Below are 25060 nucleotides of genomic sequence, written 5' to 3'. Positions count from 1 at the left end.
GTCGCTTTCGGGCCTTGTATTTAAGAAAATTGACATTTCTGGCAAACGAAAACGCAAACGGCTGGCGCAATGCAAACAGAAAATGCCACGGCGAAGAAGCCAGAGAGATTTTCTAAAACTAAAATAATTTGCTAATATTTGCACAGCAACGGCGCAAAGTTGAGACACACTCTGCGCCACATCATTAATTATTTCGGGCGCAAGCTGCGAGGTTTCTTGGCAGCGGATGAAGCTCGGATTGGTCTTGCCTTCAAAAGATTGTTAATTGATAGAAATTTTCGTTGTGGAATTTCGCAATCTTACATTTTCCACTGCCCGTCGATTTCTATATTAGTTTAACGGGAATGCTGAACGTTACTAGTTTTTATTGATTGATGGAGGTTGGAGGCTGTGGAAGCATGACAGGGACTCTGGAATGCAAATGGTGAAGGCGTTGAAGTATTAATCTGTGTTCTAAATGGGGAATAAAATTGTAAAAATAAGATTAATATGTACGATCCATAAATTTTAGGTGCTTTTTAAAAATTGGAAGTACTTATATTACTTTCTTAAGTTTTTCTTTATATCAAAATTTTTAATATTTGCGTATTTACCTTTATTGAGTTCAATTTGAGTTTCAGTAAAACATTTTGGAAATGGATAAATATTAATAATAATAATAATATTAATTTTCTAATACTAATTTTCCAATTAAATTCCTAAATTTCTATTTATTAAAAATAATATTATTTTTATAGAGTATTATTTAAAAATTTATTTGTTTAAATTTAATTTAAGAATCCTCAAAAAATTCCCTTTTGGATCTGTAGCCATAAATTCCACCCGTAGTTTCCATAAACTGCTATAACATTCTGTTAACTAACAGACAGCTCTTTCTGTTAGATAAGCCAACTGGAAAACTACCCACTGAATAAGAAGCATTCTTAACGAAACTCATTTCCACTCAGAAAGAGAAATCACTCAACTCATGGCCCCGCCCCTTTGTTGGTTTTGAGAGCGGAGCAGAGCTCTTTTTTATTTGTTAATCAAATACTGGGCTCCCCGAACTCCCCCTTCCAATTTGCCACCGTTTGAGCGAGATGCAAGATAAGGTTTCCGGGGGCGATTGAGGTTGGAGAGGGAGCTGTGTGAAAATTGGAAAATTTGTAAAGGAAAGCGGCGAAACAAGAGAATTTCCCAGTTGGCGACCACAAAGGCAGCAGTAAAGTGGAGCGCACGCGGCATCCAAACAGCATCGATGTCTTCTCTCGGATACGACTGAATTTTCCACTTTTAAACGCTCCTCTCGAATATATATATATACACATAGTGCGGCTTATCTGGCCGATTTCTTGGTCGCTTATCACTGTTTGGATTGTTAATTTTTAGTGATGCTCGATTCGTTTTGGTCGCTACAAAATATTTATTATTTTTCCGGGAATCCTTATCAGCAGAGCGTAGCACAAAAAATTGACAATAATGTATAGTTGAGAACAAATCTGTAGAGTGACCTAATAGAGAATGAGATAATCCTGAAACTGAGTTTGATTTCGATTTAGAAATTTAAAATCTTTTTATTTTTAGCTTGCCCCCGAAACCCCTAATCGTCGCAATTAATAAATGGCTGTTTTGCCAATAAAGTAACGAACCTCTCACCCTTCTTACCCTTTAAACCCGAGATCCTTGAACTCGACCAGCCAAGATGCTGCCTCATCAAAGGATGCTTAGTTCCCCTTTTTCTCAACGACATCTTTTTGGGTGAAAAATACCCGAAAAAATTAATTTCTTTTAAAGAGTTCTTCAAAGGCAAACAACAAAAAGAAAAGGTTAAGGAGAGGGTAAAAAATGGGTAAGGGGATGATGCTGCGGAGGGCGATCTTCGAGGGATCAAAGATGCTCGTCCTTTTAGCGCTGACTCCTTTCAAAAGGGAGGAGGAAAATCAAGAAGTGTGTTCACTTTTCTCCTTTTTTAGGGTAAAATTTTGAACTTTCTTTATTAATTGCTGCTGACATGGGGCGGGGTTCAGAGGTGACAAGCGGTTTCGGTCCAGTTAAACAACTGAACTTCTGGCATCTGATGGACATTTGACCGTTAGAACTGGACCAAATCAGAGATTTCCATGGGAAACTTTAAGATTGTAATATATTCGCATGGAAAACAGGTCATCTTAATTCATCTCAAATAAAATGAAAACTTTTAGGTTATTTTCTAGAATTTTTTATTTTTTTTAGGTGGTCATTTCATAGATGAGAACTAGCTCTGCATCACCATGACTTCATATACAGCAAAAATAAAACCGACTTTTCCGCCAAATCACAAGCCGAACATAAAAATCGAATTAGTCCCGGCGACACATCAAATTGAAAATTATAATTAATGATACTGGCCGCATGGAACGGTAACTGTAACTATGCAATTTTCGCACTTCGCTTTACCATTTTCCCCGGACACGGAAAAAATGGGTGAAAAAAGCGGCGAACACAATTCAAAAATCAAACGGAAATTAACGAAAAATCCATTGAAAATGTGCCAGGAAAATAATTGTCAAGCGGAACGTGGTGAGAGGAGGGCAGTTTCGGGAAGGGGGAGACGGCAAGGGGAGGTAGAGCGCGGTTTTTGCATATGCATTTTCATAGAAAATCACACCCCAGAGAAAATCTACGGTTTCGGAAGTTGGGTGTGTTGCTGTGTGTGTGCGTGTGCAGTAACCTTTGACCCAGTTCCTTATGCTCTGCAATTATTTTTGCTTACCTTTTGCATATGCATGAGCCTCGCCGTCTTGATTCCTTTGATTTCTTTTCAGCATCAGCATTCAGCATTGAAGGCAAACAAATTTGTTTTCCCTCGCGAAGGGAAAATGGAAAGCCGCGTGGCATCACTTCTTTTTTGTTGTTCTTAGCCGGGAGTTGACTTTATTATATTCATAAATATTTATTGACAGCTCGGAGAGAAATCCGAGGGTATACAAAGGACTGTTTTGGATTTGTTTTGTGCGATTGGCAGGCCAAGGAGATTTTCGCCAAATTTTCATTAAGATTATGCTGCATTTTTGGCACCTTTATAAAGATTTTTGATACAGAAAAATACATGAAAAGAAGAAATTGGATTTATGGTTGATCGAATTTTGATGGCAGAAGTAATATAGAAAAGGAAATCCCGCCAAAAAATCTGGATACTTGAAGAACCCACCAATTTACTTTACTTCAGATTGCAGGACCTCAAACCTCAACAAGAAAATCACACTCTAATAAAGTATAACGTTCTTCCCTGATTCCAAACTAATTGAAGGCTATCGAATCGAAGGATCCTTTGAACATCGTCCATTTGATAAGCACCATAAAACTATATAAAAATCAGGGAATCAAGGGAACATCTTCCTCCCTCTCAGAACTCCTTCAATCTGCAGCTAATTGAATCCAGGCAAGTATCTGATGAAAGGACAGCTGCCTCAACTAACTCAAGTCCCTCAAGATATGCCAATGGCGATACGATTGTCATGGTAGTAAATGCTGTCACGCATAATAAGCCATCCGCTGGCGCAATTTGCGATTTCAGTTTTATGGATTTCTAATGAAAAGTCACATCAGCGAGCGATCTTCCTGTGGGACACACCTGGACAAATAGTCCATAGCAACCCTTCGGCTTGGACAAGACTGACCCCGATGACCCCGTAACGTCTTCTGCATTTGCATACATCAGGGATTTTGAGGATTTTTGTGCCGTATTTTTGGGTGCATGATTTGTATAAATTTCCTCAAAAGAAAAACTAGATTTCTTTTGGGATAAATCCAGGGAATTTTTAATGAAATTTCTAGCATTCTCAGGGGTTTTGAAGGACTAAAAAGGACAAGAAAATGCTTAGTGAACCATTTGATTTTTATTTTCCCCCTAACCCTACTCTACTTAATTAATATTACAATACCGTTTTGCGAATTCGGATCCTTGAAAAACATCCTCATAATGTTGTGATTGACACTTCGCTGGCGTTTCAATCAAAATGCCATTATTATTTCGTGTGTGTTTTTTAATTGTGTTTGACAAAGTTGCGAAACAAGATGTTAACCCCGGGGGTTGACTCAAGACTGGAGGCAGGGATTCAGCAGCATCTTGAGAAAGATCAGCAGCTGGCCTTGTCGCAGTGAGATCACCGAACATTCTGACATTTGACCACTGGTCAAAGGGTTGACCAGCTCAAAGTTCGTAGCGAGATTAAGGGAAAAGGGTTAGACCTAATGATGCTCTAAGGGATGCTGGAAATCTAATGTAAACCGCCATGGCTATATGCTACAAAATGAAAGCCTAATCCAAACATCTAGCGAAAAGTATCAAATATCGCGGCTTTTCAATTGAGTTAAGCAATCGCATAGCACTTTTTAATTGCCCCTGGCTTGGCGGGATAAAATCATCTCAAATTGGGTTATAAAATTACAATTGCGGCTGCCGAACAAGAGAGCGCAAAAAATGGGTTTACTAATGTTTGCGGTTTTGATTTCAAAGGATGCTCGCTGAGGGATGCCCCGAAGTCACCGAAATTGATACAGATCCTGAGCAGGATCTTCGGCCAAGGGGTTGCAACTGTGGCAACGAGTTGAGGTTGAGTCGCGACAATTGCGGAGTTTCTCTGTTTGTTACTGCCCCGAGTATCGCATTACCCAGCTGATTGCAATCTTTTAACCCGTATTTGTCAGCCTCTGGGCAATCAGAATCAAAGTCGGCGAAAAAAAGGGGAAGTGCCTCGTGCCTTTATGGGCCTCAGGTATTATCTAATTACCGCATTAGCCGCATCAGCATCGACTTCTGAGGACAGACAGCCATCGAAATAGTTTAAAACCCTGTGATGTCTTTGTCCCGGCCAGAAGGTGTTGTCCATTGTTGTGCAAGGTGACACACCTACCCGAGAACCATTGTCTTCTGGTTTCTCTGTCTTTTTCGGTGATTTACGGGCTGACGAAAGGAACTGAGGCGGGAGGTTACTGATGCCCGACCACCTCCTACGCAGGTCCACTGTTTGTCCGGCTACCAAAATAATTGACCATATTTATGGACATTTTAGCCTTTTATGTCTTCATGTCGGCCCACTTCCCTTTGGTCATTCAGGGCTCATTCATTGGTTGTTAGACCATACCGAGGGGAGATAACTATTTTAGTGTAGTTTTTCCACTCCCGGCTCCCGTGCCGCGTGCTAAATGTCTAAGCAATTGTTTTAGGCGGTGCTTTTTGTGGCATCCGAACTTCCTTCCGTAAGCAATTTCATGGTCATTTTGTGGGCGTTCTAACTTGGCCTATTGTCTTCAGTCCAGAGCAGATGCTCCCTCTGAGTGTGAGAACCCCAGGCACAAAAAGGTGTTAATATATTTTTGGGGGCACTCAGAGATTTACGATGCCCCGCAGTCGGCAGGGAAAACCCAACTATTTCGGCACTATTTTACATAAATATTTACATGAGCCGAACCTTTGCTCCCACCTCTGCCAACCCTGGCCCCCAGTCCAAGAGCCAAGATCACCAGACACAGCTTGACCCCTTTCAATTCCTGGGCAAAACTTTTATGAAATCGTTTGACAAAAACACGAGAAGAAACTCTGCTTTCGCAAGCAGTCGTATTAAAATGTCAGGCGGACAAACGTGTCAGCCCCCAGTGGCAAATGTCAATACAAGGGGTCCAGTTCCCCAAGTTCCGTCAATTATTTTATTATGATTCTCCTCTGGTTGTTTTATTTTATTTGTTACCCCATCCAGTAGCTCAAGTTACTTGCTCATTTGTTTGTCATTTGCCGACTTCGAACTGCCGGCTAATTGTGGCTGCCTTTTTGCTTAATGCATTTTGATTTTGCAACTGCAAAACAGCAGAGCCAGAAGTTCGTGATCTGTGGCAATCGCTTGACATTTACAAGGCGGCTGGCTTTTGTTTTTAATTAGACGACTTGGAGTCGGATTTGGAGTCGGAGTAGGAGTCGAACTCTGGCTACTGGGTGGTCGTGGTCTCTGCTCTGTGGCTGATTATCGACGCGAGGGCTTAGATCTTTGCCGTCGATTAAGCTGCTTAATGCCATTAACATGATTAAGAGCCCCAGCCACATTGGCAGTCCCACTTCGTGGCCACTCGGCATGATGTCTCCACATCTGTAGTTGCGTGGAAAACCCATTGAGTGGGCAAATTATGAACGATTCCGTCCATTCACAACTTACAGCACAGGAGTTCCGATCGACTAATTGAGCAATTGAACTCTGATCGCAGTCTCTGGAGGAATTGTGTTTTTAATTCATAATCAAATGATGGAATACGGAACTGCCGGAGGGCACTAATCTCCTTGCTTTCGGTTAGTTTTGAACTATCCCGTTTGGCGGGCTCTTTATAGGGGTGAGTGCTTTCGGGTCGGTCGGTGTCAAAGGTCAAAATGGACGAAAACTTCTCATGGGTCAGCTGGGTGCTTAAAAATAAATCAGGAACCAACTCGATTTCGGACATGAAAAAAAACGAGTTTTACTACCAATTTCTGTTTCGTTTTTTGTACTTATTTTCTAACCGTGACCTTTGAACTAAGCCCAAAAATCCAGAACGGGCCAATATTACCAGTCCATGCTAGAACATTTCGAATGCATGGAAATGCTGTCTGTGGGAAACGGTTTTCAAATTTTAGCCAGCTGCTTACCGCATTTCAGGAAAACTTTTATCAAAAGAACGCGCAGATAACGGCGGGCAAACAATATGAATTTGCCCGAAACTTATTTACACTTAGCGGCAACATTTGTTTGGCATTCCGAATATCTCAGAGATAGTGCCACATCTGTGGGATGCCATTCGGATTGCAGCAGACGCCCGGCCGAATCTAATTTTATGAATGAACCAACTTAGTCGAGAGGGCCGAAGGAAGTGCGAGTATGCGTAATGCAGTAACAAGTCAACAAGCCAACTAAACTCAAACTAATGAATAGAATGGCTCTCGGAACTGTATGTAAACGTAGTTTATCTGAGGGTAAATATTAGTTATGATAACAGTGATGAATACATTGCATCTGGGTCGGGTCGTTCTCGAGATAGTTTTCTTCGCCCAGATCTCCAGGTTAGCCTAATGTGTGGGAACCTCTGAATAGATCTTTTAGTTTTTAGAAGGTGGGCAGAGCGGAAGTCTAGGGTCAGATAAGAATGGTTCCGATGTGGAAACATCTGTGGCTTCACTTTGCATATCCCACCTCCACGACCTCCTATGCAAATTCACTGCGACACATCCGGGATCGCTTAAGTTCCTTGATATACGATTTCTTTCAGCTCAGCCGGTTAATTACCTTCAAGGGACACTTAAAGACCGAATGACCACTTGGGCCGATCTGCGACAGAAACAGAAGCTCAACTCCACCGGAACCTTGACACCCAACACTGGGGTGTAGTCACCCTCGTCTTTTTTTTCTGTTGCCACTAAATTGCCGAAACCCAATAATTCTCACATTCGCCGCTGACTTTGATTGCTCCTTGCGGTTTCCAATTTCCAGGAAGGATCGAGAAAGGGTTGAGGGTAAGGGTTGTTTCGGCTGGCCAATAATATTTAATAACAATAGATATAAATATTGAAAGTATTATTGAGTCATAATATGGACTCTTTCGCACTTTTCGTTGGACATGAAATTTGAGAAATTCGATTTGGCTGTGGCATTTCTGATCCCATGTAATCTCATCTGGCTTATCTGGGATCCCAGTTGGGCTCGTAAATAACATTCGAACTGCTCAATTTTCAGTGTTATTCTTCTGGGCGATAAAGGCTTATCGCAGGAGGAAAACTCAAACTGGAGCAGGGCGAAAAGATAGTCCAGCTTCGGATTTCAGATCACAGCTCGTAAAAAATCGTAAATAAATCAGCAGAGGCGATAAAAAGAAGGATTTGTTAAGTTTGTTTTAAGTTGATTGAAGAAACTTAATGCTAAGATTACTCTCCCAAGTCCAATTAAAATTATCTAGCTTCGCCCCACTCTCCTTTACATCAGGCCACATCCTGTATCGTTTCTCACGGAAATCTTTCCAGAATTTGTTTCATTTTTTCCAGCTCGTTTTTTCCATCTCCACTGCAGTGTAACAAATTCCAATGGGCTTCGGGAATGCACGTTGTACCCCCAACTTATGGTTAAATATTTGAGGAATCAGCCTCAACCATAAATTGTAATCTTCCACGGGCGAGTTGCCGTTAAAGATCCTGGCGCAGTGGATGTCACTTAAGGGTCTGTTATTGTTTTTTAATACTTGTCCAGATGTTGCTTCAAGGTTGCCGTTGGTTTCGACGGGGCAATCGATGGAGTCCCATGTGTCAATGATTCTTTCCCGTATTTAAATACGGTCGCTGCTCGGTTCTTTTTCTCACACTTTAGTTGTCGTGTAGCTAATTTGTGATTTCTGGTGTTTTCGGTATTGGATTTGTTTTACGCTTGCCTTGGAAAACTATTTTCCGGCTATTGGTTTCCATCGACTGGATGGATGACATAAAAGTGCTGGGATGATTTATTGACATGTTTACCGTTCCAAAAGGGGGGAATACTCACTTTTACATTTCGAATTGATACCCGTTTTGTGCCTGGGAAAATACCAGTGAGCACCTGTTTATCTAGTGAATATCCTGCCCAACCTGTAAGCATATCCTGCATCCGTGTTTGCCTCAGGATATCCACCAGGAAATCGGTCTGCTCCAAAATCACGTAAATATTGTACAAAATATTATTTACTTACCGCTCTCATACTGTCAAGGGAAAAACATTGAGGAAATCCCGATCGCCGGCTTTCCCAAGGATATTCAACTACACGAAAACAAAGCGGAAAATCCGAATTTTCCCCAGTAATCCCCCTCATTCCCGTGTGTTTTCAGAGCGCCTGCGCGCAGGCCTCGGTGCAATGAGCGTAATTTGAAGACCGCGAGAAAGGCGACTTAGTTCACAGTTTTCCAATTAGATTTTCCCACACAATAGAGCTCATGGAAATTAGTTTCTTTATGCTTAATTAGGATTGTATATTGAGTTTCCAGGAAGTAGTGCGCTCCAAGCAAATTGCGGCCTTCAGTTGACAGTTGATCTCTGATCTACCTGAGCACAAGCCTGCGGTTTTGCTTTGTTTGCCGTTTAATTGCACTTGCAACTGCAACACACCCATAAAATCTCAACCGCAGGGTCCAAAACAATCTGAGTCAAGTGTTTCTGCACGCAAACGGAAAGATCCGAAGGACTTCTACCTGCGCAGGCGTACTAGCCTCGGTTTCAATTTCATTCCAGCTGCCTTTTTGTGGACACAGGACGAGGTCAGGAAAAGGACGAGGAGTGGTGAGGAAAACGGACATGGCTGGTGGACAGCACTTTTGGCACTCGTTCTGCGGTCTAGCAAACATGTGTCCAAATTTTGTGCTGTGTCAGTGAAGGAGGATAAAACTCAAAATGAGAGCTCGCTTGCGACACACTTGAGGTTGTTGTGCCCACAAAAAGGGATGGAAGGGGTTAAAAATATATATTGCTTAATCATTGATAGGTTAACATAAATATATAGAAGCACTACAAACAACACAAGTTAATCTAAGACCTTTTGATTTGTTGAGAAACTTATAACTGAAAAACAAGATTGCTTCTAAGTTTATAAAATAACCTCTGTGTTTTTTTCTTCTTTTACTTTTCCTTAATTCAGAGTACAATTCCTTCTTCTTTTATTAATATAAAAGTATCAACTTTAATACTTTACTGTTTAAACTTTTTCTGTATGATAATGAGATCAGAATCGGAAAAAGAAAATGTTAACGAGTTGCAGCATCTGCGGTTTGGGGTTGAGTCTTCTGGCATGTGGCCGGATCGTCTTGATTGCCTCGTTTGCTGTTTAATCGCTGTTGACGGGCATAAATTTCGATCCATCCTTGGAGACCCCTCTTACGCAGCCCCCTCGCAAACGACTCACTAACACCCCTTTTCGGCTGATTTGTTTAGTAAACAAGCGGATTAGGCACCAAAGAAATTCGAGAACGCCCCAAGTTGGAAGCCAGCGAAGTGTTGCCCTGATTTGGGTAAGGTGAGATACTCAAATTGGGAAGTGCCCGAAATGGTTTCATTGACAACTGTCACCGCTCCGGACGCAAAACATTCAGACTGACATTTCTATATTTGGAATAGTTTGTTCGTTTACTCGAAATTTCCCACAGTTTTCCAACAGTTTTCGGCGAGGCTGCAATTAAAATTTAATTTTAAAGCCCACACTAATTACGTTTTTTCCCCTGACTATAACTCCTCCTAATTTTCCTATTTGAGCAGAAGTTTTAGAGTACAACCCCCTGTTTTAGTGCCTCGCATGTCCCTGCCTCGATCCTGGTTTCTGTTTCCCCTTGATCCTGTCGCAGGTGGCTCGTTTCAGTGTTTTTTGGTTTTTGAGGGGAGCGAGGACTTGCGTGCCTTTTCCGCGACACAGAGATTTCTCCGGGCTTCGTCTACCAATTTTATAGTTTCCGGATCAAAAGATCACTTCCTGCGGGAAATATGACAGGATGCTTAGCTGACTTTGGTGGGAAAGTTTCATTAAGTATTGGAAAATTTCCTAAACGTTGTCCTGGTTTTCTGTGGTTAGCTAATGATATGTTTTGTCATGTGATAGATACAACTTGGAGTTATTATGTGGGGATTGCTCAACTCTGGGAATTTCTGAATGGAATTGGTTGTAAAAATAGGGAACTAAATGGTGGGGCCCAAGAGTTAGGAGGGAAGTTTATGGGCTTATTTGGGTTTTCTCCGATTTTTTTGTAATACAAAAAGAAATCTTTGCTCTGTCAAACACACACAGAAATCTCTTAAAATACTAATATCAAAATTACATTTTTGTACAAGATTATTAGAGACGATTCTGAGAAATTCTCGTTGCATTTCATAAGGACACCTAACCATGCATCGCTGGTTTTTTGCCACCGAACGGGAGGAGTGTGATGTAAGGCCCCAAGAGGACTTAGTAAAGAGCACCCAGGAGCAAGAGGAGTCCAATCCAATACCAATTCCGACTACTTATTGGCCCTTTTGCGTCAAATTCCACCGTCGACTTCTTGGCAACGAGTATGTGGCCATAAGTGGCAATTGTGATTCTCTCGGAAACTGGGATCCCAAGGATGTCTACGTCCTGGCGAAGTGTGAGTGCCCAGAGTGCTTATGCAAGTGCTTTCAGTTCGAGGCGACCTTGGAGATACCCCGAAACATCGACATCCATTACCGCTACTGTGTAGTTGTATACGATCCGAAGTCGGATGAAGTATATATCCGCTTTTGGGAATCACAACTCAAGCCTAGGGTCATTCGCACATGCCAGAACATGCTGAAGCGCTGTGACAACTTTGGGACACCACACGAGGACGACGAGAATAACAAGGTGGATCGCGGATGGGCCACCACCGAGACCATTGTCCACCTAAAGATCTTTAATGCTCCTTTTATATGGCAGCGTCAGAAGCAGAGGCTTCTGTATGTCCATATTCAGCCAATGTTTGAGGTGGCGGAAGATCGTTGCTCTGACCCGGCGAACCCCATCAAAGCGGGTTCGTCGAATACGCGCTTATCGGGCTTTATTGATATTCACCAAACGAAAACCGCCGATCTTCAGCTTCGAATGGCCCAAGTCGAGGTGGTGAACCTTTGCTCCCAAAAAACACTGTCTAATCAGCCGGAGACTGGAGTACGATGTGGGCCGAAGGACATGGAGTTGTTCCACTGCTCGATCGCCTTTCCAGCGGAAACGATATACCGCTTGGACCTGTACACCTATGCTCATAAAGCAGGTCAAGACGAACCACCCTACCATTACGGCTATGGCTTCCTAATGCCAGATCAAATGGTGGACACCGAGGGCTCTGTCCGAGTGAAGATCACCTGTGCTTCCACCCACCGCCCTCTAATTGAGATGTGTGTGCGATACCTATTAATCAGGCCCTTGGCCAGTTTCAAGTGTGATTTGAGCCACAGCTACGAGCGTTACTGGCGCAAAAACCGTCTGTGCATGAACATCGGCCATAAGGGATCGGGAAATACCTACAGGCTTGGAGCTGATTTGATTAGGGAGAATACTCTATATGGCTTTAGACAGGCTGCCCTGGCCAATGCGGATATGGTGGAGATGGATGTACATCTCACCCAGGATGCCCAAGTGGTGGTATACCATGACTTTGTCCTCCGATTCCTGCTGCAGCGAATGCCCAGCTATGAGGATCTCCTCGAAAATCAGGACCTGCAGATCTTTGCCTTTGAAAAACTGAACAGACTTATGCTGCTGGCTATGGGAGGCTTAAAGCGAAACAATCTAATTGCCGTGCCTCTAGAGGCATTCACCTACGATCAGCTTAAGGATGTGAGAATGCTGAGGTTTGCTGGTAGAAAGGGTTGCGAGTCGTCCTGCGATCGGATGCTTCAGGAGCAGCGTCCCTTTCCCTTGCTCTTGGACCTCCTTGATCCGGAAAGTCTGCCTCTGGGTATGGGCTTTTTAATCGAAATCAAATGGCCTCAGTTGACTAATTCACGGCGCTGGGAGAGTGGCAGTTTCAAGTCCACCTTCGACCGAAACTTCTATGTGGACACCATCCTGGAGACAGTCCTGAAGAATGCCGGCCAGCGTCGTATCATCTTCTGCAGCTTCGATGCCGACATTTGTGTCATGGTTCGGTATAAGCAGAATATCTATCCAGTGACTCTCCTCATAGAAGATCCAAGCTCGCCGGTTCAGTATGCAGATCAGAGAGTAAATGTTTTGGACTACGCCGTGGAACTTTGTCACTCCCTGGAGTTCTTGGGGATGACCCTTCATCTCAACTCACTGCTAAATAAGCCAGAGACAATGGCTAACCTGCATCAGTTCGGTCTTGAGGCTTTTGTCTACGGCCCTCCCGCCACAAGCCTAACCGTTCGTAACAGACTGAAGAAACATGGAGTGCTGGGCATCATCTACGATCGCATGGACCAACTGGACCAAGTCGGCGATGAAATCGAGGGGGAAACGATATGTACCATTGATTCGGTGACCACAAGACGCTTGATCAGGGAAATAGAGGTGGAGGAATGGCAGCAGAAGTGTGGCTACAAGCGAGAATCCGTCGTCGTAGAGCGTAACATTTACATCGATTGATGGTCTCTAACCCGATTTTACCCCGCTGACTAATAAAGTACCTAAAGTTATGTGCCCTGTGATAACAGTCCAAATCCCTGCTTCTGTAATCACCAGCCAACGTCCAAGGCGGACCATAAAGACAAAGAGGCATTACACGTCTAAGCCGAGAATATCCCACAAGACCAAAGCCAAAGTTACGACAATTGTCAACAGAGAAGGACCAAAGAGCTAACCCCTTTTTTTTGCACACTCCCCGCGAATTGGCAAACTTTTTTCGCAAACACTCGCGCTGCGGATGATAAGCTCATGTGAACTATTGCCGGGTAGATAAACAAAGGACCCGAATCCGGAAGCTGCTGCTGGCGGCAGAAGGGGTTAAGATGGTTAAGACGGTGCGGTCCAGAGTCCTGTTGGGCGGTCAAACGACACGGCATCGTAAATGATATCCCGTGGCGAATGGGTTCCCTTTATAGGCCAGTGCACACTTTAGCAACACTCACTCGAGGCTGGTCGCTGGTCGTCTTGAGCCCGTTAACCCCTTTTGCATCCTCATCTTTGTTCTCGTCCTGCCGGGGTATTAATATCCTTTTGCATATCACTCACACCGGGACGAAGACGTTAGCTCAGTGGGATGTGGGTTTTGGTAGTTGTGCAACTTCCCCCCATACATGCCATTATGCTATTTATCATAATTTTTCAATTTAACACTGCCATACACTCGGGACAACGGCACAGCACACATCCCGACAGAAAGACAACACCGTAGCTCATATCCTTCTTCCTGGCGCATAGTTTCCAATGTTTACTTGCGCAAACATCCTTTGACGAACTTTGCCCATTGTCCAGACTTTGCTTTGATGATAGGGCTTAGCTGTACCTTTGCTTTTTTGCATTCTCATCGATTCCATCTTTCGCCATAGCAGTGTGTGCTTGTCCTGCCCAGGAAGGATCTCGCTTCCCTACGCTTCCGATCTTATGGCCATCGTCCGTTAAGGATGACGTTATTAATGACATTTTGACACTTACGTCTTGATATTTGCACAGCTGGCCGTTTGTCTAAGGACTTTTGGCGATTGCAGCGAGTGAAAAAGGTCAACTATCCACTTTCTTTTGGAAAATTTTATGGTATCTCCTATTTAAATAAATGTGTAATTATGTTGGTTTAAGGTTAGTGTGGGGTTGAAATTGATTCTAAGTATAGTAAAGGTATATTATTATGCTAGTAAATATTTAAAAAGGATTCGATTAATGGGTTGATGGAGTATGTGTATCTATCAAACATAGGACAGAAGTGATTTATTACAATTTTCTTAATATTATTTTACAACAAACAAAGATAAAGATGTAATTTAATCTACAATCTATTTTAGTAGCTTTTTTAAGGATTAATCTTGCCAAGTAACTGTCTCTTAGAAAATAATCAAATTAAATCATAACTCCCAAAATATTAAAACAAACTTTCACAGTTCAGGAGTCCCTTAAGTATTGTCCGGTTCTAGCACACGGCAGCTGTCTTCAGGGCGATCGGATGACCACCCCAGCCCGGTCGCTTCCAACCCATTGCATTCCCCTGGTATGGTCTTTGTCCCGGATTGTTTGCCTTCAATTTGACTACAAACCATAATTTATCTTTTCAGACGTGTTGGTCAGCGCGACAATGGCGGGCCAGCGACAAGGATTATTGATTATGCAAAGTGCCCGGTGCCCAGGACAATGCCGAGAAAAACAAAGGCTTAAGCAAAGAGAAGAAAGGATTCCAAAAAGGAGTCTCAGGCTGCGCGAAGATGAAGGGGTTGCTCTGAAGCGAACTGGACAGCGGTCAGTGGAAGTTATGAAATGTCCGTGGAGGAATCTGATGAGCCGGGAAAGTATCCCCTTACAGGACACAACGCGTGTGTTTTCGCCCATTAGAGAGATAATAGTTTTTGACATTCCTCGTCCGTTTGCCGGTTTTCTCAACCTTTTCAGTGTTAATGGTCAGTTTCGCTATTTTGGCATGGTTAATTAATATCCAGCTCTGGCCGAGTGTGAGAAACTTAAAGGCAAAGGTGAGACTGGGCGAGGTGAGAGGCCCGAGCTGTTGACGGATGCTGATGGATTAGGGAAATAATTAATGATGTATCTGAATCAACGGTATCTGAATGGTAACTGTATCTCGTTTTCTGACCATCTAATCGATGGCTATTATGGGAGCAGGACCTTTGATTCAAACTGAACTGGTTCAGGTTGGTATTATGTTCATCCCATTTAGGGCAGAACTCATTTTAAGTTTTTCCTGATAAGAGTATGAAATAAAATCCTAATCTTAGTCTTAATGTTCAATATGATTCGTAAGATTTACATTATTTCCATTGAAAGATTTGCTTAAAATACATTCTTAACTAAAGTTCTTTCCATTACTTTTAGTTTCTCTGTAAATTTAAAAGAAAATATATGTATAAAATCAGGAAATGTGATTTTTTACCATACAAAAACGGATCATTGGCTGGCACAAAGAGCTGTTTTCAGCAAAGGAATACACATATCAGTTCCAATGAAATGAGGGGAAGTATCTTCGGGTTCTTATTCGTTCTGAAATCTGTTTTCTTCTTGATGTTTCCACTCGCGCTGCAGACAGTTGGGTTGATAAGAGGCATTTTGTTTCTACGAGTGCCTGATAAGCGCCATTTAAGAGAGCGACTGAGGCGAGGTCAATTGACCTGCTTTTAAGCAGAGACTTGTGCACGTCCGTTCATCAAAAAGCGCTTTCGAGATAGCCATTCCTCATCCCCAACCTCTCCATTCCCTCTGCCAACCCAAAAACCAATCTCGCTAATCTATCAGTCGAGTGTCTGTCTTTGTTTTTGTCCCGTCAGGCAAGTCAATTGCCAAGCCAAAAAATGTAAACAAACTGAGAATAGAAAAATAAATATATTAAAAAACAAAACTTCCACACGCTTATAGCGAACAAATAAGTGGCTTCACATATACACACAGATGTGTCATCTTATCAGTGAAATGAGGATCCAAAGATGATGGCCACATCAGGCGAGAGCTGGGAGATTAATTCAGCTGCTGCAAACTGAACTTTTGTCCTGGAACAGCAGCAGCCGCATTCCCTGATCTTTGGCGACATCAATTTTTAGGGTGAACAATTTCAATTAGGTTCACGTTGAACCGCGATTGAGATTAACGCACTGCAAGTACATAGTTTCTGATAATGCAATTATTGTTCAGCATTCTCTATTTGCGTATTCCGCACGGTTGGAAAACGCCAAACGGTTAGCTGTATCCCACGCTCTTGGAATCACAAGACAAAGGCGGTTTATTGGCGATGGGACAATAGATGGAGACTCATGCGGTCTGTCGCAGCCATTAGAAGCACATTAGGGTGCCCACTCACAGGAGCAGCGACACATGCAAGCTGCAGTTTAACTGTTTTGAGACACAGATACACGCTCTTCAAGATACGACTACTTAGGATCCAAACAAAGGCGCCTTTTGTTGGCTCGGCTATATGGTTGGATGGTTGGATGGATGGATGGATGGATGGGTTCAGGGTCCCTCCGCATCAGTCTCCGCTCTTGGCCAACCGCAAATGACGCAAAATTGTCGCCAAGGCAGAGAGTTTACCCACGCACAAGCACACGCACACTCACATTGAAATCTCTTGACAAGATAACAAGATGCAACTGTGAGATACGAATGGCCACAAAAATACCGTTTAATGAGGCCCTCGCACACAGCTTGACTATTTCTTAGATCTTATCCAAAGGGAGTCACTCAAAGGATATTCGGCCGGCTGCCTATTCTCATTGAAATCGATTCTATTCATCCTTCTGCCTTTTTCGGGTTGCCTGCCATTGGCCCATAACTCTTGTCACTTTATGCACCCGGCTTTGTTTGGCCACAAAGTGTCGCTGACCAAGTCCCTAAAATCGATTGAATTACCCGCTGCCTAACAGCTTCCTTCCGCAATTCATGTCAGGCCTTAAACTCAAGGGTTTAGGGCCTCCAAAGTGCAGCGTCAACCGTCTTGAAAGGATTTAGTGCGACTGCATTTCCACAGGAAACTACTGATTGGATTCTGCCCAAGCAGGGTATGAATTCATGTCGTCAGCTTTTCACATATTCTACTGAAAGCCCTGAAAGGATAATTGAAACGAGCTCTTGAGACCCTTTCTGAGAGAGGAGAGCCTCTCCGCACATGAATATGTAATTTTGCCAGGATTTGAATAGAAGGATGTGGCAAAAAGCCTCAAGTGGCCATTGAAGAGCTTCCATTTTGGGTGTGGGTGAAAAGTATGAAAAGAATCAAAATTAAGTGGAAGTTTCCCAGCTCATCAGTGACTTGTGTCAAAGAAAAGCCTCCTAATTCAAATGCGGCATAAACCTTTTTCCCCATGACAACATATTAAAAGCGGCTTAAGCCGTAAACAATGCGGTTTTAAGGCCATTTGCCCCACCCTCGTCGCTTGGCCGCTGAAAAGTTTAAGCGATTAGCGCAATTTAGCGAAAATAACATGCGAAATTGCTCGCTCGAACGCCTTTTCAATGACACTTGGATACAAAACAGTCGCCGTTGCACAGATAGTGCTAAAAGGGGAATCCCGCTGAGCCGAGCGCACTTAATGTGGGAAAATCGTCGTCACTTGTCAGTGTACACGCCCACCTCAAACAACCCTCGTTTCCACGGCCGAAAAGTGTTAAAACACAATGAGCCCAAAACACACACACACAATTGTTGCGGATCTGGAGATCCTCTCATCTCCACAAGCGGATTGCCCATGCTAATCGTCAGATGCGTAAAACTCAATGAACATTCAAGTGCCAAGGGTCCTCACAATAGCCCAAAAGGATAGCCAAAGGAGCTAAAGAAGCTACCGAAAATAAAAAACAAACAGTAGAATTTAGAGGAAGAGATACCGAGATCGTGAACCCATAATCCTTTCAATGCGCCACTTAAGCCGATCATCAGGAAACGGGATGGAAAGAAACCCTTGCCGCATCTCCTGATCCGACCTTTGGAATCTACGCGTGCAGTCTCCGCTGAAATTCCATTGTGGACCATTTAGTGAATGCGGTTCGTCGGGTGTTTGGCCCATTTTGTGTCGGGGCTTGCCATTCGCAACTCACAACTGGCAACTGAAACTCGACAAATTAGGCCACTCAGCTTCCACTGGCCTTTGTTCGCCTTTTATCCTTTTTTCGGATGCCTTGTTTGCCCTTCTCCTTCTTAATGCCCGAGATCAAAATGTTTGCGTCGAAGGGTTGATCTTGTTGATCTCGTTTTTTACGACAAGGATCCCTTTACCACTGATATGATTTATTTATTTGTATATCTGCAGGCCGGGGCTATCTCGATCTGGGACAGTCGAATGCTGCTTAAGGACTGCCCTTTATTTGGCTTGACTTTTGCACTCTCATCCTTGGGATGCTGCACGTGCCAAGAGATTGCAATGATCTGGGGCAGATCGAATGAAAATATAAGTATAAAAATAAATATAATAGTGAATTGCTGATATTATTCAGATTTTACTTTATTACAACTTAAAATGTATTAACCATTAATAGATTTCTACCCATCAAAACTGTTTTTGGCACATTTCAAGCAGCTTTCATCTTTTTGAAGGGCTGTTAATCTAAAGCCAAATTTCAGCTTTCGCTGCTACGCAAATTGTCCATTAGGCTAATTACGCAAACATTTGTGAATTTACTTATCCGAAAGATTGAAACGCAAACCTCTTGTTGAACTCAAAAATCTGTTGATTGATGGCCGCATTGTTCGGGCTTGTCAGTTGCGCCATCGCCATGCAAAACCAATTGTCTGGGCACCCAGAATGGATTCGGATTACACCTGGACTTGGGTCTCTGGACCGGAGACGGCGCAGAGCAAACAGATTATTTTCATAAATTAGACTTTATTAATGATTAAGGAGACAGCCTTCGAGACGGGATGGCCAGGACAGTTGAAGGACAACGAGTGCGACTGCCGAAACGGGGTTGGACTGGGATATCCTTAAAGGATGCGAGTGCGGTTGAGGAGCTAGAAAACTGGACAGTGGTCAGCGCATTGGTCAGTCACGCACGTAATTTTGGCATTACCCCTTCGGGACAGCAACTCGCAACGGGATAGGCAGAGATCAGAGGTCACCACCGTACTTTTGCCCGTTTCTTCTCACAGTCCCGAGCAGCAGGAAACTTAAGACGTTTTCACGATGAATTTTAATGATTTTTGTATTCAAATGCGGATTGATCCAACCAGTTTGGTCACTTCCTCGAGGACCCAAGGGAGTGTCCTGTGAATGGCAGAACGCATATCCTGCTGACGGCAGGATTGGCCCATCGCCCATCGGTCAAGCTGAATGCGAATCTCATTCAAAATGGCCAATGTCCCATGTTCGGCTTTGAGCTTTTATTACCGACAACTCTTTGTTTGGTGGCCTCGACAAAGGGGTCAATCCGAAAGGGCAACAGTTGATGTTCAGGGCGCATGTGTTGAGTCCTGGAATGGGTGGCCATTTTGTAGCCAGAACTAAGGGAAAAATGTAACTAAATGAAGGAAGACAGTTTGCAATAGTTAAGTGGAGTAGTTTGTGATTTGATTTTATAGTTTAGCAACACAGAATTTCATTAAAAAGAAAAGATTTACTTCCTCAAAAAAACTTCTTTTCATTTTAATATAATTTTATATCTTGGAAGTTCCACAAGAAAAGTAATTATGATATCCGGTGTGGAAGTATTTTCTCGCCGAAGAAATAAACTCTTCAAATGAACTTTGTCCGTTGACTCGTGTGGACCATTAACAAACTTTTTATGATTTTATTTAAACGGTATTATGCTTTGCGACAAAATCACCTTTACACATGAATTTTTCCCGTCTTTTTATGTTTTTTTAACTGCTGGCCCGACGCTCTTTTAATGGCCTCCACTTGACCACCAGGCCACCTTAGTTGGTTTGTTGACACCTGCAGCTCAATTTCGTCTTTTAGATCATAAGTAAAAATCTGAGATTGTCACTTCTTGCTGGATGGGTTTAAACTTTGATCTAGGCCGACTTTTAATCACTAACTTTACGAGATATATATTTACAGGTAATGCACTACCGGAAGTTTTTGAGCTCGTTAAAATTCCCAATTTAATGAAGATAAATCGTAGTTGGATTTCATTAACCATAGGCCATAAGAATGGGAAACTGTTTGGGTTTGAAATTTCACCTTTTGACACCGTCGCGGGTTGTACTTGGATGTACTTTCCAGCCGAAAAGCAGAGACTGCGGCAATGGTGACATTTAAATTAATAAACTGCCAGAGAGTTTGGGCCGTAACAGGCGCGTAACTGCAGTCAATTATTCGGCCGAAAATATCCTGTTTCCAGCATCCAGTTTCCACATCGGCAGCAGCGGCAGCATCATCATCATTATTATTAACACTTTCCACGGCCATGGACTCGCCACTTGAACTTGGTTCGGCAGTGGCCCGGGTTGTTCCTCTTATTGTGTCTCTGTAATGCTATATAATTACACCATCAAGTTGACTGATGACACGGAATGAATCTTTGTCGCTCCCTTACACAACATAACACTCGCACACCCGATATTTGCATAAAATCATAATTTTTCTTTGTAGCAACCCGAGGGAAACCCTTTGCCCGGTTTAGGGATATCCTGTCGCTATGTTTCGACTTTCCCTTAAATGCCAGCAAATCGAAGGAATGAGTTTAACTGAAATGGTTCGGGAATCAAGATGCAGGAGTCCTGAATGTAATAAATTTATTTATCAGTTCCAAAAGCATCATTAACTTCAAGAAGCGTTCCATTTTCTTAGTTCTTTGACTAATTTTATTTAGATTTTGACTTTTCTTAAGACTAGAACATTCATTACCCAACACCATTGACTTATCTTTAATGGAATTCCAGTTCTCCCTTTCTTTCTGGCTTACAGTGGCAAAACAATTGATCTGGGCTCCAATGAATGGACCGAGCTAATCCCAGCCATATGCGTTCCCTCTTAGCCCCGATCCGTCATTGGGCACAATCGGAGGTGTCAAAAATTTTGACACTTCAATTTCTTCTGCTCGCTAAAACACGAGACAAATGAGCAGCGCGTGTGTTTCCTCATTGCGTTCCATGCGAATGTCCTGGCTGAAGGATATACATATACTCGTACATATCTGTGTTCCGGATTGGTTTTTGTGTAGGTGCAGCCGTCGTCTGTCAAATGCGTCTTGTCATGCATCAAAAAAAAAAAAAAGGAGAAATGAAAGGAAGTTGAAAGCCAGAAAGCAACGAAGTCAAAGCAAACAGAGTGAAATGGCAGCGGGGAAAATTAAATTGAAAATTTCAACAGAATCAGAACAAGGTGGATGGGGGAGGGTGGAGGGGAAAGGCTGCCACCAGGTTGCCACAGTTGACTCTTTTGATAAACAAACAGACAGCAGACAGAGCCATTGCAAAAATGTTGATTACAGTCAGCGAAGGAAAAGCAGCGACCAAAACAGGAGAGCACTGGCAAAAATCACAAACTTTCTTAAAGGATTTTTATGAATGATAATTTTTCGATAATAAAACTGTAAGTTATCTAAATCAATCAAATCAATCAATCAAGATAATGTCATTAGCTTTGCAGATTGTAAATTCACTGAACTTCAATTTCTTGCAGTGCCTCGACAACAACGGGACAGTGGGACATATGAGACCGCTGCTTCCGCCTTTGAGTCGCAGCCGCAGCCGCAGCCAAAGGACATGCGCCAAAAAAATAAAAATCATAAAAAAACGAAATGAAAGCTGCCGAGGAAATGAGAGAAGCGGCGAAAAAATGAAATAAAAATCCAGCCGCGACTCACAACTTCCATGTGTATCCATGTCAGCTTGGCTTTTGTGCTATTTGGAACGAGTTGTCAAATAAAAGCGGCAGCCAGCGGAAAAGAAGCCAGGGGACGACCAGGAGGAGCTGGATCGTTGACTTGGCTGGCTGCCATCAAAATGGCGTCTGGCCCGGTGAGGACTTTAAAAAGCTGCACGGAAATCGATGTGGAAAAGTCAGCTGCGACTCCTGGTTGCTTTGCCGCCTCACCTGTCGCAGGACAAACAAATTTTAATCAAAATAAAAAAAGGAGAGCAAAGTAGAGGAAAAACTACAAATCACATTTCCTGTGGCAACATCAACTTCCTGTTTGTGTGGCATGGAAATCTGCTAGTCAGCGTTTCACACGCCGCCTCTGACAACTGCAGCCGCTTTGATGTTGCATGCAGCGCGTATTTTCCGCTGTGTGTCATTTAATTGTCAGTCAGTCAGACAGTCAACAAGAGTCCGTCAACTTGGTCAGTCATGCACTCAATCAGTGGCCAGGACACTCTGCGTTCACCCCCTGCGACTTGGTTAGCGACCAGGTCCTCCCCCTCGATGAAGTGCAGTTTTTAGTTCCGTTTCCCCTTTATCAGGAAGTTTGACTTCCTAAGCGGAACTCGCTGCATTATCCTTCCATGGGAATGCCAGGAGTAGAAGCCCTGCGGGGTGGCAACTGCAGCAGGACCAAAGGACCAAAGTTTGTAATCAGTGGTCGCAGCTCTTTGTGGTTTATGCTGCCAGCTCCTAATTGATGCAGTTAGCTGCGTGCTATGACTGGAACTCTTTAATTGATACTTTTGAGTTGGGAATAGATTGGTACAGCAGTGATAATAACTTTGTTTAGGTGAACATTTAGTGGGAACTAGTTAAATGTTGTTTATGTTTTGACTTTAAGGAGGGTTTTAATATTAGGAATTGTAAAATACAAAGTAAGAACGCTACAGTCGGTTGTCTTATCCATCAAATAGTTTGGAATTTGTATGCTTAATAACTTTACTTAAGAACTTACTTTACTTAAGAACTACCCTGGGTATAACCTATGCTGAACTTCGATTTCACTACAAATGAGAAATAGAAAAAGTAATAGTTGGAATTTAGTTCCTCAAATTGGATACACCCACCACATAATTGGCACACAAAGACATAGTTATTGACTTGTAATCCATTTATTTTACATGCTCTTACAAGCTCCCCATTTTCGTACAACGCTCATCATTTGTTAATCAGACTTAATGCCCCGAGGAACCAAACCGCACCTGCTGCCACACCACTCTGCGGCCCCACCACAGCGGAATCGCTGAGCGATGCTTAGCCGGAATAAATCTACCATAAAGATGCTTGACATTATTCAAAATACCAAAACTACAGAATTCCCAAAATGCCTGGCCGAAGAAGGAGGAGCTGATCCAAGCTGGAGCGGGAGTGGGAGCGGGAGCTGGAACAGTTGGACAGGGCGATAATACGACGACGCTGGCAATGGGCAAAAAAGGCAATAAAATTTAATGCCAGACCGAGGGAGCCGCGAGATCGAGTGGAGCATGGAGGCACAAACGACTTCATTTTATCTTAATGTGCTAATAAATTTTCCAGAGACGAAATCTCTGCCAAAAACCAAATAAATTTACTAATACGCACACGCTGTGGGGGGATGTCGCCGAAAATGAAATGGAGCGCCAAGTAGTTGACTGAGTGGCATGCGTGGAATCGAAGAAATGCAATTAAGGCAGCCAAATCATCTAGAGAACCAGTCGCCGGGGCGTCCCGCATGCTGTCTTAAGTGTTTAAGTAGCTAAACGCCTGACAACCGGAGAAGTTATGGCCCGGCCTGCAGTTTGAAGTTGGCGCGTGCTCCGCGGATCGACGGCACCCACATCTTCATGCCGAAAAGTATTCTGTCAACACAGCGCGGATTTGGATAGAGAAGTTCCTCCTCCGATCTCCACTTGAGTCTGGTGCGGACAATACCAATTCAACCCTATACTCTACCCTACTCTGATCACCTCCCCGAATGAATCGTTCAAGTGAAGTTGCCCTAAAAGGGTTCATGCCTCCAGCTCGTAAATTTGATAGCGCTCAAGTGGAGATCTGGCACCTGAGTTGGCTATTTCTCTTATAGGGAGTTGGGATCAATTCATTTCGAATGGTTTTCCAAATTACCAATTTTGATATCTCAAGTTTTATGATCGTTTGATGGAAAATCGTAATAAATATGACATTTATAGCTTAAGCAGCTGGGAGTATACTTACAAGATTTCCAAACTTTAAAATTGAATTTGAGATCAAACTGAAATAGAACTGTACTGAAAACTGGAGGTCAGTACTGGGCCATTTTTCATTCTAGGCTGTACGCGCCTTTCAGGCGGTTACCACCCTTTAAAACTGTCGCCCAAGAGTCCCGCTCGCAATATATGCAATCTCATATGCATTATTTTGCATGTCTGTCGAGTTAAGGAACTCAAGCGTAAAGGTCAAAAGATCAACGCTGGCAGGGGGAGAACTGCAAGGGAGGGAGGTTTTTCTAAGGAAATTCTCGTCCACTTTTCCTGTGCTAATGCTCTGATTTCGTTTTTGAAAAATGTATGCAGCATTTGCATTTGCCCATTGTCCAGTTCGCTGATTAGGCGTGAAGTTTGGGATTTGAATAAGAGGTTTACGTAGGGCGCCAGAATGCAGTTACTTCTTTTTGGCGGGAAAACTAAAGGAATGAAAATAATCTAAGAAAATTGTGATACATTTTTAAAGAAATTTATATTTTGATATAACTTTTATGGCCTAAAAAATAGGTAAATGCGAAAAGACGAGTTCTTGTGACTAATTTTATAAAAGTTTTCTAAATAACTATGTTTATGATTATGATTTTAAAAAATTTGTAATATTTACATCTTTTAAGATCTTATTTCCTATTCATGCTTATAAAGAATGTCAATCAAAAATATAAAATAAGAACATTTTCTATATCATTTGTTCTCCAACTACATAGAAAACCTTTATTCAAATCCAAGAATCTAATTTTCTAGGCACGCAAATATTCCAGAGGTTTTCCTAAGAAGTTTTTCTCCCAAAAAAAACGAGGTCAAAATCTCCTAATTAAGGTCACTTTCATCCCAGCTCCCCAGACCATCAATTTTTTGCCGAACAAACAGCCTTACAACACGTTCCGCCTTATT

General features: G+C 42.7%; 3 protein-coding genes across 3 annotated transcripts; all 3 read left to right on the top strand.

The window, feature by feature from the left end:
• Positions 1–10789: 10789 nt before the first annotated feature.
• On the top strand, positions 10790–13133 carry LOC108111729 (glycerophosphocholine phosphodiesterase GPCPD1). Its single transcript, XM_017221282.2, has one exon. It carries the CDS (start codon positions 10867–10869, stop codon positions 13081–13083), a length of 2217 nt encoding a protein of 738 aa, XP_017076771.2. The 5' UTR covers positions 10790–10866; the 3' UTR covers positions 13084–13133.
• Positions 13134–17675: 4542 nt separating this feature from the next.
• On the top strand, positions 17676–17838 carry LOC108111751. Its single transcript, XM_017221306.2, is given in 2 exon segments — positions 17676–17771; positions 17773–17838. Coding segments are annotated over 2 exon segments (162 nt in total).
• Positions 17839–19272: 1434 nt separating this feature from the next.
• Positions 19273–19455, top strand: LOC108111708. Its single transcript, XM_017221258.2, has one exon. It carries the CDS (start codon positions 19273–19275, stop codon positions 19453–19455), a length of 183 nt encoding a protein of 60 aa, XP_017076747.2.
• Positions 19456–25060: the final 5605 nt, after the last annotated feature.

The sequence above is a fragment of the Drosophila eugracilis genome, unplaced genomic scaffold (genome assembly GCF_018153835.1).
Source record: "Drosophila eugracilis isolate 14026-0451.02 unplaced genomic scaffold, ASM1815383v1 contig_415, whole genome shotgun sequence".
Classification (NCBI taxonomy): domain Eukaryota; kingdom Metazoa; phylum Arthropoda; class Insecta; order Diptera; family Drosophilidae; genus Drosophila; species Drosophila eugracilis.
The sequence above is the reverse complement of the archived record's forward strand: the minus strand, read 5'-3'. Positions and strand labels throughout refer to the sequence as shown.

Coding starts and splice junctions, on each gene's coding strand:
- LOC108111708 (XM_017221258.2), top strand. CDS start 19,273: ATGATTTTTGTATTCAAATGCGGATTGATCCAACCAGTTTGGTCACTT.
- LOC108111729 (XM_017221282.2), top strand. CDS start 10,867: ATGCATCGCTGGTTTTTTGCCACCGAACGGGAGGAGTGTGATGTAAGG.